This window comes from Perca flavescens, chromosome 4 (assembly GCF_004354835.1).
Source record: "Perca flavescens isolate YP-PL-M2 chromosome 4, PFLA_1.0, whole genome shotgun sequence".
NCBI lineage: Eukaryota > Metazoa > Chordata > Actinopteri > Perciformes > Percidae > Perca > Perca flavescens.
The window spans coordinates 9,162,837-9,178,310 of NC_041334.1; the positions used below are offsets into that span (position 1 = coordinate 9,162,837).

The 15,474-nt window shown below is 38.7% G+C and overlaps 1 protein-coding gene across 1 annotated transcript; it reads left to right on the forward strand.

The window, feature by feature from the left end:
* Positions 1–1,132: 1,132 nt before the first annotated feature.
* Positions 1,133–9,440, forward strand: LOC114553945 (uncharacterized). Its single transcript, XM_028575424.1, has 12 exons — positions 1,133–1,224; positions 1,454–1,480; positions 1,634–1,915; positions 2,068–2,364; positions 3,972–4,046; positions 4,410–4,463; positions 6,244–6,318; positions 6,414–6,467; positions 6,911–6,985; positions 7,821–7,922; positions 8,657–8,697; positions 8,779–9,440. The coding sequence occupies exons 1-12, from the start codon at positions 1,191–1,193 to the stop codon at positions 8,869–8,871; spliced, it is 1,209 nt and encodes a 402-aa protein (XP_028431225.1). The 5' UTR covers positions 1,133–1,190; the 3' UTR covers positions 8,872–9,440.
* Positions 9,441–15,474: the final 6,034 nt, after the last annotated feature.

A 15,474-nucleotide genomic window follows, 5' to 3' on the forward strand; every position in this document is an offset into this window, starting at 1 on the left:
CACTAATTATATTATATGATAGGAACCTTGTACAAATTAACTTAGTGTTGTCCCTTTACTTTATTTATTTGATGTGAGTCGGTCTTGCCAGACTTGTCAACCCATCTCTCAAAAGTCAGGGCAGGAAGGAAACATGACCAAATAACTCTAATTTTGGAACCACAACGTTACATGCCATGGGCTTGATACTTTTTCAACTCAGTATGATAAATAATATCCAGATTCAAATATCAGCTATTAAAGAAATACCAGTTAGTTCATCTTAGCTCTGTAGAATCTGACATGCTGAAATCTAAATTTCAGTCAATCTTCACTGGAACTGTAACCAGTGGAGAAGTGAGCAGCCTATATTAGGTAGATGGTAGATCACTATGGGGAAAGGGGATATAATATACTACTATTTATTTCATTGGCTTTTTGGCCAATAGTGATAAAACTGTACAAATAAAAAGAGGAAAATAGGTGGATATGTTCCATTTTGTCAGTATGTTTGATCATTAATATAAGAACTATTAGGCTACAGTATATCTAGAGGAGCTGTTGTCAGCAGCAGCTCTGATAGGAAGTGTGGCTAAACTGCACTAGTCTCGACTGTTCATTCATGTTGAGTAATTCTTTAATACCTGTGTATTAACATCCTTAATTTATGATTTTAGTCATTTCATTTTTACAAAATGATCGGATAGCCGTATCTAGCCTTGGCCTGGCTATTTTAGTCATATCATCTGATTTAAGCTTAATGCAATTTTATCTTTCATATGAATTTTCATTGCCGAGTTGAACCATTCTCATACTCAGAAGTTATCGTCTTAAGTTGTTAGGATAAGATTTTAGCACAAGCCAGCACTAGCCCTGCCAGTTTAGAACAAGCAACAAGTAAAACAAATATTTAAAAAAAAAAAAAAGACAATAAGAAAGCAACACAAATTATGAACACATTGTATTTTCTCTGAAGCAGTCTTCCAACTAGTTCCAAGGTAGATGTGATCTAAATATACAGTACCACACATACTGGGGCTTTATAAATGATTTCAGATGCATGGTTGCCTGTCAGTGTGATTCATTTCCGAGGCTTTCTGTGGTTTTCCTGAGAAGATGTTCTGCAAAATGACACTTTCAGTATGCCAAAGTCCACGTAGTCAGACATACAAGTTTAGTCTTCTTGGACATTGACATTGTTCAGCTTCATCATGGCTGGACACCTGCTGTTAGTCGTCCTCATGTGTAAGTTAAACCTCTTGTCAGTTTCTTTAATTTTTCTGTAAATGTAGGCAGATACACACCAATACAGGTCCATTTGATTTGCAAGAGCCAGATTAATATGTAAAGTCAAGCCGTTATGTATTGGTAGTGGCATGTTTAATTACACTTTTTAATCTGGTTTTAGACATCAAGGATTTATTTTACTATTACATCTGTTTCACTTGTTAACATGTTTTCTTTTCTCCAACAGATTCCTTTTCTGACATGAAAGCACAAGGTCAGTCTCTCTTAATTTGACAATTTGCCTGTGCAGTACTTTTTTACTATACCATGCATTAAATCCCAGTTGCCCATTAGGAATCTTATCTTAATCCAACTATTAGGTATGTGATATAACACGTTTACCTCTAAACCTTTGTTTACCTTCCAGCTCTTCTTCCACCTAAGCTGACAGTGAATCCAGCTGTGATCACACAGACAGAAACAGTCACACTGAACTGTCAGACTCCATCACATCTTAATTTGTCCGAGTGTTATTTTCGAATAGTAAGAGGACAAACTGGCAAAAGCCTCCCTTGTCTGCAGACCCTGACGGGAACTGAGCTGCTGAAGATGGCCGATCAGAGTTCACCTGCTGAGGTTCAAGTGACGTGTTTTTACCTTTACATGTCACAATCTCCCGACAGTGATCCATCCACCATCATCATTCGAAGTGAGTGAACACTACTAATATCATGATGTCTTGCTACAGTTTGAGCACAAACAACAAAGTGGACATCATCTGCTCTTAGATATGTATTATTAGAATTGTTTTGAATAAATGCATTTTTTATTTATTTAATCAAACACATGCTTCATTTTCAGCTCTTCTTCCATCTAAACTGACAGTGAATCCAGCATCGATCAACGAGACCGACTCAGTCACCCTGAACTGTCAGACTCCTTCATCTGTTTCTGTGTCTCTGTGTTATTTCTTCACTCTAAGTGGAGGGAGTGTCAGAGGACCCTCATGTCTGCAGACCCTGACAGGAACTGAGCTGCTGAACATGGCCCATCAGAGTTCACCCGCTGAGGTTCAAGTGACGTGTTTCTACACTGTAAAGGTTGGAGAGAAAAGTTATCCATCGCCACACAGTGACACGTCATCCATCACCATACACAGTGAGTGTCTGTTATTATATCTCGATGCAGTGTCAGCACAAGAAACAGGGACGAATATTGTGTTAAGAAGAGAGGAAAACGGTGGGGAAAGGAGACAAAAAAGAAGAAATAAATGTGGTGCTAAGAATGAGGAACAATTTAGTTAACCAGAAGTTCACACAAATGTTTAACAGAGACCAAATTAGTGTTTAAATTAAATTGGGGAAGAAATTCGTCACACTACTGTCTGTGTAGTAAACATTTTAAAGGTCATTATGGCTCATGCTACTTTTTGAGGGGAATAATTTGTATTCATACATGTAATCCAACAGCCCTTTCAAGATGACCTTGAACTAAACAATAATAGTTAGCATTAAATGACTCCTGTATTGCTCCTCAATATCCCGGAGGCTTGCAATACACCGGTCTATCCCACCAGAGCTGTCCGCCGTTAGGTGCGCAGCAGGCGGATAACGTCTTAGCCTGTTCTGCTCTGTGCAGCTCCGAATCCCCCGATGATCGAACATTTAAACAAGCAGAACACAAGGATACAATCGTGGCAGAGGATCGATCAAGGTGATTGATCATCAGTCTGAGTCTTTCCGCAGCCCGAGACATTTTCCTGTCAGGGTATAATTAAACAAAAACGCAACCTTATTTCTACTAGCTATAGCATCAGACACACAGTACTCAGCTGACCGTCAGGTTCAGCAGATAAAACCTAAATAAAACCTGTCCTTTATCAACCTTAATGATCCTAGTAATCTAACATCAATAACTAAATAAAAGTTGTCAGAGACTCTATTTTTGGTTGTAGGAATACTTTCACAGCTGGTGAAGTCGAGCTAACAAACTAGCAAAGGAGCTAACAAACAAGCAGGCAATCGGTTGTCTACCAAAATAAAAAGTATATATAATTATGCCGTCCACATACGAATAAAGATCATTATATGCATCATAAATTGCCTCTGATAAAATATAGACAGTTGACAATTCAAAAGAGGTAGCTATTTAATTAACTTACCTCAGAAGTAACTCAATGGCCAGCAATGAAAATGAATGATGTCCAATGCCGTAGAATGGATATTTGGAACTAAGCGTGGCTCCATACGACGGAAGTAGGCGGGAAAATGCATACAATGGAGTCCAATGGGAGTGTCGCCTCTCTGTTTTTTCTATCACTCTGCACCTACCGTTCAGCTAAGTAGCAGTATTAGGGGCTGGAATGCAGGGTTCAAAATTAACTTTTTGTCTACCAGGTAATACTAGTGAATGTTAAAATTGAACTTAATTTTGGCTGGTGAGTTAAGCATCTTCTACCAGCCACTTGCATATTTTACCAGCATTTGGCTGCTAAATGGTGCTCATTTTGGACCCAGCTTACATGTGTTGAAGGGGAGTTCAAGGACAGGTGGTGTCTGGCAGATTGTGGTGATCTGGTCTGAGTCTCAAAAGTCCAGAGCTGATTTTTTACCCGAGTCCAGCCCTGGGTGCTTCCACTCCTGTAACGCCTACAAAACTAACATCAAGTCCATCAGTTCAGAAATATTAAGTGACTTTGATTAATCACAAATCATATGTATTTTATAGTATTATAACTTCTGAAATGTACTTTGTTGATTCACCAGGGAGGACTGTTGGTACTTCAAGTAACACTGATAGTTTTATTTCTACTTTCCCAACATCAGTGAAACCAGCAGCAGGTAATTATTCCGTTTTTTAACAACCCACACACACTCTTTACTAAGTGTTTGTACATACACTCCATGTAATATTGACATGTGAAACACTGAATATGTTTATACAAAAAGTGATTATCCTGAATCTCAGTCAAAGTGCATATTGAAGGGATGGTTGCTGAGTGGTTACTCAGATAGTGTGTGATAGATGCTGTATGCAGTTGTTCATGGATATGTAAAGTTAGCCTTTCTAGTGCAGATGTTAGCCCATATTATTTAAGTAAAATAAAGTTATTAAGGAGCACGTGAAAAATTTCACATGTGTACCAATACAAAGGGGTAAAATATATATATATGTGTGGTGTTAATATGTTTTGTGCCTTCAAGAAACAGATACTAGTATGACTCCTATGACTCCAGAATCTGGCGATGAAATAACAGGTAAACTTTTATTATTGCATCAAAATGCAAACATGCTTTTCTGTTGATGTTTGTTGCTGTGTACTCATGTTCGAGTGTTAACGTCTAACACTAAACATAAAAACATATAAAACATATTACAGTAACATACTATCTGGTACTATGTATCTTTCATAGTTGAGACAACTTGAGTTGTGGATATTGCACACCCAAATCACATTAGAAATTGAGGGTTAAATATGAGATGTGATGTTATTTGTGCGAAAGGTTAAGAAACAGCTAAGATTTTATATTTGAAAAGTTGAAAATGGTTACTCTGTCATCTTCAGTAGACACACTGCAGATTGCTGTAGTGGAAGAATTACCACAGTGCTACAAGGAAGTAATACATTTTCAGTTATTTTTATTCTCAATGTAACCCTATCTGTCAGGCCGCAAGCCCCAGCAAAGTCTGACTCTGCGTTGTGTTTATTTAGGATCTTGGATATACCAGGGCATGTGGCAGGGACAGGGAAAACAGGAGTCCAAATGGTGGCTGAGACAAGAGAATATCAGACAATCAGTTTAGAAGAACAATTTGGCCCATAAATCACATACAATATAAAATAAACCTTAGCTGCTCCTCTTGGCAGTAAGTGCTAGTTACTTAGCCAGCTCCATGTTCCTGTTTAACATGAATAACAGAAATGCTGGATTAAGCTAGCTTGCCACACCCACACTTAGCTAGCAACTAGCATTAGCTGTGGATTTATTAAACATTGACTCACACTGTCCACATATTCTGCTCAACCATCTACACAGTGAAACTTCAAACAGGTGTAATATACAAAATCGATCGGCCCATAGAGATCACATGATTGGCCCACTTGTGTGTCTTTCATGTGAGCACTGGCCATTCACATCCTTGGTCTTTCACACACCAGCCCACAGAGAGGAGAGAGATCACCTACCATAGACAGATGGAGAGAGAGAGAGAGAGAGAGAGAGAGAGAGCGCATTTAAGTCCCGCCCCCATCGGCAGCAAAAGAAACTCCTCAAAGTGCCGGTAGTGATTTTTAGCATGTCAAACGATTATTTTAGCACCCTTTGTCTACCAGAGAGGACTTGTTAGCTGTTAGTATGGTAATGTTAGTTATGCATTAGTAAGCTAAGGGACTTGCAAACATAGTACTATAGCTTTCTGACTTATCCACAGTCCACAATAACACAAACAAATGTACTAAATGCAGCTTTAGCTTAATATACAGACTTGTCATTTGTTTACAATACAAGACAGCCATGCTCCACCCTCAACCTTTAGCCATCTTGCCATCAGGAGCCAGGCAGCCTTTTTGAATTACTGAGTACATTATCATACTCTCTTACTTACCACTCAGCTAAGTAGCAGTATTAGGGGCTGGAATGCAGGGTTCAAAATTAACTTTTTGTCCACCAGGTAAAACTAGTGAATGTTAAAATTTAACTTAATTTTGGCTGGTGACTTAAGCATCTTCTACCAGCCACTTGCATATTTTGCCAGCATTTGGTTGCTAAATGGTGCTAATTTTGGACCCAGCTTGCATGTGTTGAAGGGGAGTGCAAAGACAGGTGGTGTCCGGCAGATTGTGGTGGGCTGGTCTGAGTCTCAAAAGTCCAGAGCAGATTTTTTACCCCAGTCAAGCCCTGGGTGCTTCCACTCCTGTAAAGCCTACAAAACTAACATCAGGTCCACTAAAGTTCAGAAATATTAAGTGTGACTTTGATTAATCACAAATCATATGTATTTTATAGTATTATGACTTTGACTTTGTTGATTCACCAGGGAGGACTGTTGGTACATCAAGTAACACTGATAGTTTTATTTCTACTTTCCCAACATCAGTGAAACCAGCAGCAGGTAATTATTCCGTGCGGCTTAATAACTTCACATCGGTACCCATACAAAGGGAGAACATATCTATTTGTGATGTTAATATGTTTTGTGCCTTCAAGAAACAGATACTAGTATGACTCCTATGACTCCAGAATCTGGCGATGAAATAACAGGTAAACTCTTATTATTGCATCAAAATGCAAACATTCTTCTGTTGATGTTTGTTGGTGTGTACTCATGTCCGATTGTTAATACGTCTGACACTAAACATAAAAAAACATATAAAACATATTACGGTAACATACTATCTGGTAGTATGTATCGTTCATAGTTAACTTGAGTTGTGGATATTGTACACCCAAATCACATTAGAAATTGGGGGTTAAATATTAGATGTGATGTCATTTGTGCTAAAGGTTAAGAAATAGCTAAGATTTTATATTTGAAAAGTTGAAAATGGTTACTCTGTCATCTTCAGTAGACACACTGCACATTGCTGTAGTGGAAGAATTACCACAGTGCTAGTTATTTATAGTAGTGAAGTTCTACTTCGTTACTATACAGCTCTGATTTCATAGTGTTATAACTTCTGAAATGTACTTTGTTGATTCACCAGGGAGGACTGTTGGTACATCAAGTAACACTGATAGTTTTATTTCTACTTTCCCAACACCAGTGAAACCAGCAGCAGGTAATTATTCCGTTTTTTAACAACCCACACACACTCTTTACTAAGTGTTTGTACATACTCTATGTTATATTGACATGTGAAACACTGAATATGTCAATACAAAAAGTGATTATCCTGAATCTCAGTCAAAGTGCATATTGAAGGGATGGTTGCTGATTGGTTACTCATGTAGTGTGTGATAGATGCTGTATGCAGTTGGATATGTGAAGTTAGCCTTTCTAGTGCAGATGTTAGCCCACATTGTTAAAGTAAAATAAAGTTATTAAGCAGCACATGAAAATTAAACATGCTTTTCTGTTGATGTTTGTTGCTGTGTACTCATGTTCGAGTGTTAATACGTCTGACACTAAACATAAAAACATATTACGGTAACATACTATCTGGTACTATGTATCTTTCATAGTTAACTTGAGTTGTGGATATTGCACACCCAAATCACATTAGAAATTGGGGGTTAAATATTAGATGTGATGTCATTTGTGCGAAAGGTTAAGAAATAGCTAAGATTTTATATTTGAAAAGTTGAAAATGGTTACTCTGTCATCTTCAGTAGACACACTGCACATTGCTGTAGTGGAAGACTTACCAGAGTGCTACAAGGAAGTAATACCTTTTCAGTTATTTTTATTCTCAACATGTCCTCAACTTGAATTCAGTGATAAAATGTTTGGAACCTAATTTACCATGAACATCAGTAGCAACATTTTGATTTACACGTTAAATATTTGGCGTGAACTGGTATTGGTGGTTAAAACATCCACAGAACATATCTTCCTGCTTTGTGTTAATGTTGTGAGAAGCAAAACTGACTTGTTTATGGCTTCTATTGTTGCAGAAACTTGGATATGGAAGTTCGTAGCAGTTGTGGCTGGTTGTGGAGTCATGGTGGGCGTCATCTTGCTCGTTTCTGCAATTCTCTGCAACAAAAGAAGAACTGGTGAGAAATAGGATCATTTGTTAGTCAAGCAATGTTTTTACATGGGTGCAGAAACCATTATTTTTTGTTTCTTTCTGATTATCACATATGTGCTGTACTTAAACTCGAGAATTGCATTTTAAGATTCACTCAGTTTGAGAGGGCGTCACACTTTGTTCCTTTGTCCCTTCAGCCCCATTCTCTATTCCCCCGGCTCCTCCATAACTATTCTCCTTTCATCCAGCAGATGTTCTTGGCCTTTCCCTCCTTCCCCTGTGCAATTTTTTGTTTCCTAGGATGGCGAAGGCATGTCCCGACCTACAGAGAGAGGAAACGCACATTTGCTTCCCCCATCACCTGACTGCCAGACCAATCTACTCTACACATGTGCTTCCACTTCATTCATCTGTCTGCCTGACTTTTCCTCCCCACCTCCTCACCTGCATCACCCGCCTGCTTCCAATCCGCTCTCATTAGATCCTGCTCTACTTATACCAGTCCAGTTGCTTTGTTCCTTGCCAGTTTGCAATGTTTCAATGTAGTCATCTGTCTGTCTGTGACCTGCCTGCTGTGTCAGCTTGCACAGAACAAACACACAAGACCTGAATCTCAATCTGAAAGTCAACGCTGCATGAGGGAGAGCAACGCTGCAATCAGCCGGACTGAATACTTGTCTTACTAAAGAGAAATGTAGAATTGTATATACATTATAACCCCTGCAATCATCTTAATTTGAGTGTCTCTCTCACTGGCAGGTTCTGAGAAAGTAAGAAGGCAAGAGCCTCAAAACGAGAATGTAAGTATGACGTGAGAGGCAATATTAAATACAATTTCCATATATAATAACAGCTGCTACAGTGTTGCTTTCTTTTCCCAGTTTGACACATACCATATGTACTCCGTTATTGCTGAAGAGCCAGCTGCATCAGGCCTGAAGGATATGGTGTACAGCACGGTGCAGCCACACTGACACTGTTTTATACTGGATAGTGAAAGAGAGGCAGGCAGCCTCAAGGACTGTAAGAAATGTAAACCTTGTGTTTGAAGTTGAGTGGTCTATTCCAGACTAATGTTGGACGACTGTAATGACTTTTTATCAGATCAACCCAACTTCTCTGAACCAAACTTTTACAAAAGTTTCCCTAGTTTAATGCAACTTTCAAGTTGAGTTTTATGATGGACAAAGCACAGCTTGGTTTCCAACCTGCATTTCGATTTAGCTTCATTGTAGATCAAGATTTAACATGTATTTAGATTTACTCATATATTAAGCATACGTTTACTTTACTCCTGTTCATAATTTGTTTTACTTTTATTTGTTGTGTGTTCTGTTTTTGTTGATATGTTTTTATGTTGTTTTTGTATCTGGATATATTTCGTCTGAGACTTCTGTGACTACACATGCATATATGTAATAATTATGTTTCTTAGTCACTTTAAATGTCATTAATTGGTTCATGTCAGACACACATACAAATAGGAGGTTGTGTAAATCGGAAGAGGTCCAGATGAAAGAACAGTTTGTTTTAATTGCCATTGATGAAGAGCTGAAGAAAAAAAAGTGGCCCACAATTGCTCATGGGGCCCTATTGCATATTTTATTTTATTTTATTTTTTTAAATACACTGTTCATACAATGGGAGAAGATCAGAAGTTTGTTTGAATAAGTGCTTTCAATAAAACGAAACAGCTAATGACAAAATTCAGTAAAGCTCCTTTGGCCCATTTGCAGGCACTTTTGAGAAAATGTTCCTCATTTTACCATATGTTCAGATGTTTACCTGACAAAAACTTATCAAAAGAATCTTGCTCAGTAAAAAATTGCGTAAATTACAAAAGAACAAGTTTTTGTAGCTAGCGTCCAAACACAAACGTAAGCACATCTCGGCAAAATCAAATGCTATCAACGTAAACTTGGTATTACTGTTGGCCAGGCCACTTCAGAGGCTCTGTACCCAAACAAATCGGCCCTCTAAGGGGCGCTATAATCGTGGTAGACGCGTTTTGGCATATAACTCAATAAATGGGGGAAATTTGTGGCTCACACCTCGCAACATTCCCTGACGTTTGCCTCCTCACGGTCGAATTTTGGGTTCCACTTTTGCATGCTCCGGCTTTAGAATGCTTTATCTTTGAATAATGTGCGCATATTTGAGCTCTTTCAGAAATATCTCTTTCAGTTAACACCTGCTCTAAATATATTTAACCCTTGTCCATCACTAGGGACATTTTAGGCTTTTTTCATTTTTAATCTTTTTGATCATTTTGACTGTGTTGATGCACAGGAATACATTTTGGCAAGGGTGTTTAGAAGTTCAACCTTAGCTCCAACAATAAGTCTAACTAACCTGACATTTTAGAAAAAGCAACAACATTAACAGATATGACACTCTGTTAATGATATAAACTGAAACAGAGCTGCTGTCTAGTTACCAGGCAACAGAATCAATGGAAAACACATAGACCTACTCATCTTTCTTCAGCGATGAGCCTTCAGTGTGGTAGAATGAAGCTAAATTAAACACACATGTACTTTAAAGAGGATGTTGTATGAGTTTATTTCTGTGACTGTCGGTTAATTTAATGCAATTCACGTTTAATGCTAGCTGGGGTTTCCCTGATCGGCAGCAGCAGACGCTGGTCCAATAGGAGGTGGAGCTAGATTAGGCTAGTTGTGATCGTTAACGTTGAAGGGTGTTACTGTTAGGTTCTGGAGTATGGCAGACCCAAAAGCAGAGGCAGCAGTCAGAGTAGAGCTTGAATATTTAATGAATAACTAAATACAAACAAAAGGTGTCCAGCAAAACAGCTGGTAACAGAAAATACAAAATACTAAAACAGGGCTCTCAAGTTTTGAACAGAGTTCAGAGTGAGATTTTGGCGGCAGGGGTTTGGGTGGGGATGGAGTCTGATCTGATAAATGACATATAAATTCGTACAAATAAAAAAATGTTTATTTAATTCAGTATTTCTTTGTGTGTGTGTAATAATTAATACTATGCATTGTCTGGATAAAATATAATGAAATAGCCTAGGCCAAAGGTTTTCGCAATGGTGGCCGGGAGCTTGTGCAGTAAAAATAAAAGGAAAGAAAAAATATTCCAAATTATTATGGGTACTGTTATAAAAGTATATATAATAATAATAATAATAATAATAATAATAATAGGCGCAAAAGCTACCCAGTGTTTCCTCTATGATGATTTCTGCCGCCACAGAATCAGAAATAGGGCAGACGCACAACAGGGTTTCCACTATGTAGCTACATGTAGTATAGAAAGTCATAATTACACGACCCACGTGAAAGTAAAAAACGGAAATAACAGGGACCAAAAAAACAGAGACTTAAAGTGATGGTTCGGAGTAATTTACCCTAGGGTCCTTTGCACCATGACCTCGAGCCAAACACCCCCCCAGAAGCTTTTTTCACCTGGGTCTAACATTGGGCGAGTTAGCGTAGAGTAGCATTAGCAGCTGAATAGCTTAGCGCAGGGGCTAATGGACCCACGTTTGTATCTCGTAAATGACCCCACTAATAATGCCCGAAATGATACCAAAGGTCTACACTAATACATATAGGTTATGTACTCATAAAACGATGGATTGGAAAGTTTGTAAGTACACCAGAAGTTTATGAACACTTGCCTGCTCTCTTCTGCTCTCTGTTGCTGCTGCTGCTGCTACCTGCAGTTAGACGAGTGCTTAGGGCTGTCTACAAATTACTACACCGAAAAGAGATACAACAAAAATATTTATTAATTTAATGATTAAATAAGGTAATGTCTCCAAACTTACCTCAATTATTACTTGTCTCCTGCTAGTTATATTACAGCACTCACTTTATATAAGTTAAATTAAAAAATATTTTTGTTGCATCTCTTTTCGGTGTTGTAATTTGTAGACGGCCCTAAGCACTTGTCTCACAGCAGCAACAACAACAGCAGAGAGCAGAAGCCAGCAGGCAAGTGTTATTTACATTAGGGCTGGGCGATATATCGATATAAAAAATATATCGATATATTTTTAAATGAGATATGGAATTAGACCATATCGCATATATCGATATAGTTCAAATGTGATCCTTACTCCCATAGATATATACACAGATGTCGCTTGAGGTTCTTGAGGTTCTAAACATACGCATTCCGATCAAAAAAGATGCCATCTTGGAACAGGGGTCGATAGAGGAAATTCAGCAATGAATAACATTTAACAGGTGACAATGTGTTTTATGATTATGTATGCCGCCCGACCAGCAATCTGAGCTCCGGCGGCAGCGGGGGCGGAGAGCTCCGGGCCGGCCGCAGCGTCTCTTCCCCCGGAAAAACACAGCTTTGCCTCGCTGCTGCGCCGGTCCCCACTGATCCAAATTGGACCAGCCAAAGACAGAGTGGTGATCGGTAGGATCTTACACGTAGTCCAGGACGACCTGTATGTCGATATCGGGCGGAAAGTTCCACTAAGTTTGCCGGGCGGCAGGCGGACGGAGAGAAGCTACAGCGGGGCAGCAGAGACCGTCTGCGGCTGCAGGATCTGGAGCTCAGTGCCCGTTAAAATGACATGTAACGATAAATACATACAGAAATAAATAGTGGAGGAAAGAGCCTGGACATTTCAGTCTGTTTTAAACTTCACCTTGAAGCAGAAACTCTTAGTTCAGAAGGGTGAAGTTTACGTTTGGACTCAGATCTGTGAACCGATCATAATAAATATTCTTTGTATTAACACATTAATTAGTTTCTTTGTTTTGTAGTCGATAGTTCATCTTTTAGTTTACTTAAGTGGAAGCAGTATCAAGTGGAAGAATGGGACTATAAACCTAGGCTTACAGGCATGAGGCATTACATTTTGAACAAAGTAGATTATATTAATATCAAAAGCTTAATTGACCTTTGGAACGAATCACAAATATGGAGCTTTGATTTCAAAAAAGGTACTCCTGTTATACAGTATTTAGGTTTACATTTTATTATTTGAACAGCTGAGCATTTAATCATGAACCAGGTGAAGAAACCGGTTTATTATTTATTTGATTTTGCAACTGTTTCTATGAAACTACTTGTGACATGTCATATTTGATTTTGGCTTTGACTGAACATTTGCTCTCACTTTGCGGAAAAAAATATCGGGATATACTGTATATCGTATATCGATATTCAGCCAAAATATATCGGGATATGACTTTTGGTCCATATCGCCCAGCCCTAATTTACATAAACTTCTGGTGTACTTACAAACTTTCCAATCCATCGTTTTATGAGTACATAACCTATATGTACTAGCGTAGACCTTTGGTATCATTTCGGGCATTATTAGTGGGGTCATTTACGAGATACAAACGTGGGTCCATTAGCCCCTGCGCTAAGCTATTCAGCGGCTAACGCTACTCTACGCTAACTCGACCAATGTTAGACCCAGGTGAAAAAAGCTTCTGGGGGGGGTGTTTGGCTCGAGGTCATGGTGCAAAGGACCCTAGGGTAAATTATTCCGAACCATCACTTTAACAGACACATGTCTTCAGTGAACAACATAACAAAGAAATTGGCTTTGCCGTTCCAATACTTTTGGAGGGGACTGTATGTAACAAAACAGGAATTTAAAATCTTGTTTTTTAAACTTCATCTAAGGACTCCTGGCTGGGTGTGTTCAGGCTATTTGAACAGTTCCCTGACTTATATTGGCTCTATTGCATCTGTGTCAGAGTGGAACAAATTATATCTTTATCATTCTTTGTAGTTCAAGTGGTGACTTCACATACATCGCAGCACAGCTCTGCCTGACTGTAGCCCAAATAACTGGAATACCTGTGTGTTTGTTGGGGGTGTGCAGGAGCTTTCAGTGAATGGAGCTGGGGTCATCACATGGCCTGAAGGTAAACCTGGTTAATGGGGGTGGAGGTAGGGTTTGGCTCTGAATGTCCTCCAATCTTTCTCCGACCATCAGCTGACTACTGGCCGAAGAGTGCAGTCAAACATTTGTATTTGGGGAAATTTACTTCTTTGTCACAAACTGCATTACTGGATTCTCCCTACAGACCATATTTTAAAGTGTTGTGTTTCTTTTTCTTTTGAGGAGATGTGTCAGAAAGAATTTTCCCTGGCGGGATAATAAAGTTTACTTTGACTTTGATTAAAATTGCCAAATTTTAAATAAACACACTTGTACAGTATTTAGTTTGTATCCTTTCAGATGTGTTTTCCTGATGTTGATGATCAGGCTCATGATCCAACATATAAAGTGAGAGTTCCTCTCTGTGATTTGTTCCATTAGGAAATGATTCCTTCCCAGCTCACCATCATGTTATCTCCTGCTGCCATCTGGTGTTCACCAACGTAACCCATTACAGCCATCATGAACCTCTGTGTGAACTGGATAATATCAAGACATTACACCTTACTGATTGGATTCCAATTGTGATATTAAGAAAGGTCTTTATCCTGAAACTGGACTGAAGATGGCAGGTTGCTGTTGCTGTGAACTAGAGTCAAGAAAAATAAAGCTTGATTTTAGAAAATACCCAAAACAAGTCTAAATATTATTAACAGGACTTTAAAGACTTATTTACAGAGAAAGATGCCCTGACAGGAAGGAGACATTTCACTCAGAAACGTATCATCATTTATCCTACTAATTTCTAACAAATTATTTAATATTATTAAATTAAATGTTAACCAAAGGTCAGGTTAGGTATATCAGTCCCTCCAGAAAAATGTGATTATGCAATCACATAATTCAACGCATAATCAGCCAAAGTCCGCATATTTATGCGGGGGCCGTATTTGTTGCGTTTACTTCACACAAGAGCAGCAATTTTCCCCTGTTGCCATGGGAACGTTATGAAGTGACACAATTACGCAACGTGAACATCTTGTTGCCGGACACCACTTGTCCTTGCACTCCCCTTCAACACATGTAAGCTGGATCCAAAAATTAGCACCATTTAGCAACCAAATGCTGGCAAAATATGCAAGTGGCTGGTAAAAGATGCTTAAGTCACCAGCCAAAATTAAGTTAAATTTTAACATTCACTAGTTTTACCTGGTGGACAAAAAGTTAATTTTGAACCCTGCATTCCAGTCCCTAATACTGCTACTTAGCTGAGTGGTAAGTAAGAGAGTATGATAATCTACTCACTAATTCAAAAAGGCTGATGGCAAGATGGCTAAAGGTTGAGGGTGGAGCATGGCTGTCTTGTATTGTAAACAAATGACAAGTCTGTATATTAAGCTAAAGCTGCATTTAGTACATTTGTTTGTGTTATTGTGGAATGTGGATAAATCAGAAAACTATAGTTTGCAAGTCCCTTAGCTTACTAATGCATAACTAACATTACCTTACTAACAGCTAACAAGTCCTCTCTGGTAGACAAAGGGTGCTAAAATAATCGTTTGACATGCTAAAAATCACTACCGGCACTTTGAGGAGTTTCTTTTGCTGCCGATGGGGGCGGGACTTAAATGCGCTCTCTCTCTCTCTCTATGGCAGTGGTTTTCAACCTTTTTTGAGCCACGGCACATTTTTTACATAAAAAAAATCCCGCAGCACACCACCAACCAAAAATGACACATTGTAG

Excerpts from the sequence above, each read along its gene's own strand:
- LOC114553945 (XM_028575424.1), top strand. The coding sequence starts at position 1,191 with ATGGCTGGACACCTGCTGTTAGTCGTCCTCATGT. Across the intron at positions 2,365-3,971 it reads GTCATCCATCACCATACACA|GGAGGACTGTTGGTACTTCA; the intron begins GTGAGTGTCTGT and ends TTGATTCACCAG. Across the intron at positions 7,923-8,656 it reads CTGCAACAAAAGAAGAACTG|GTTCTGAGAAAGTAAGAAGG; the intron begins GTGAGAAATAGG and ends TCTCACTGGCAG.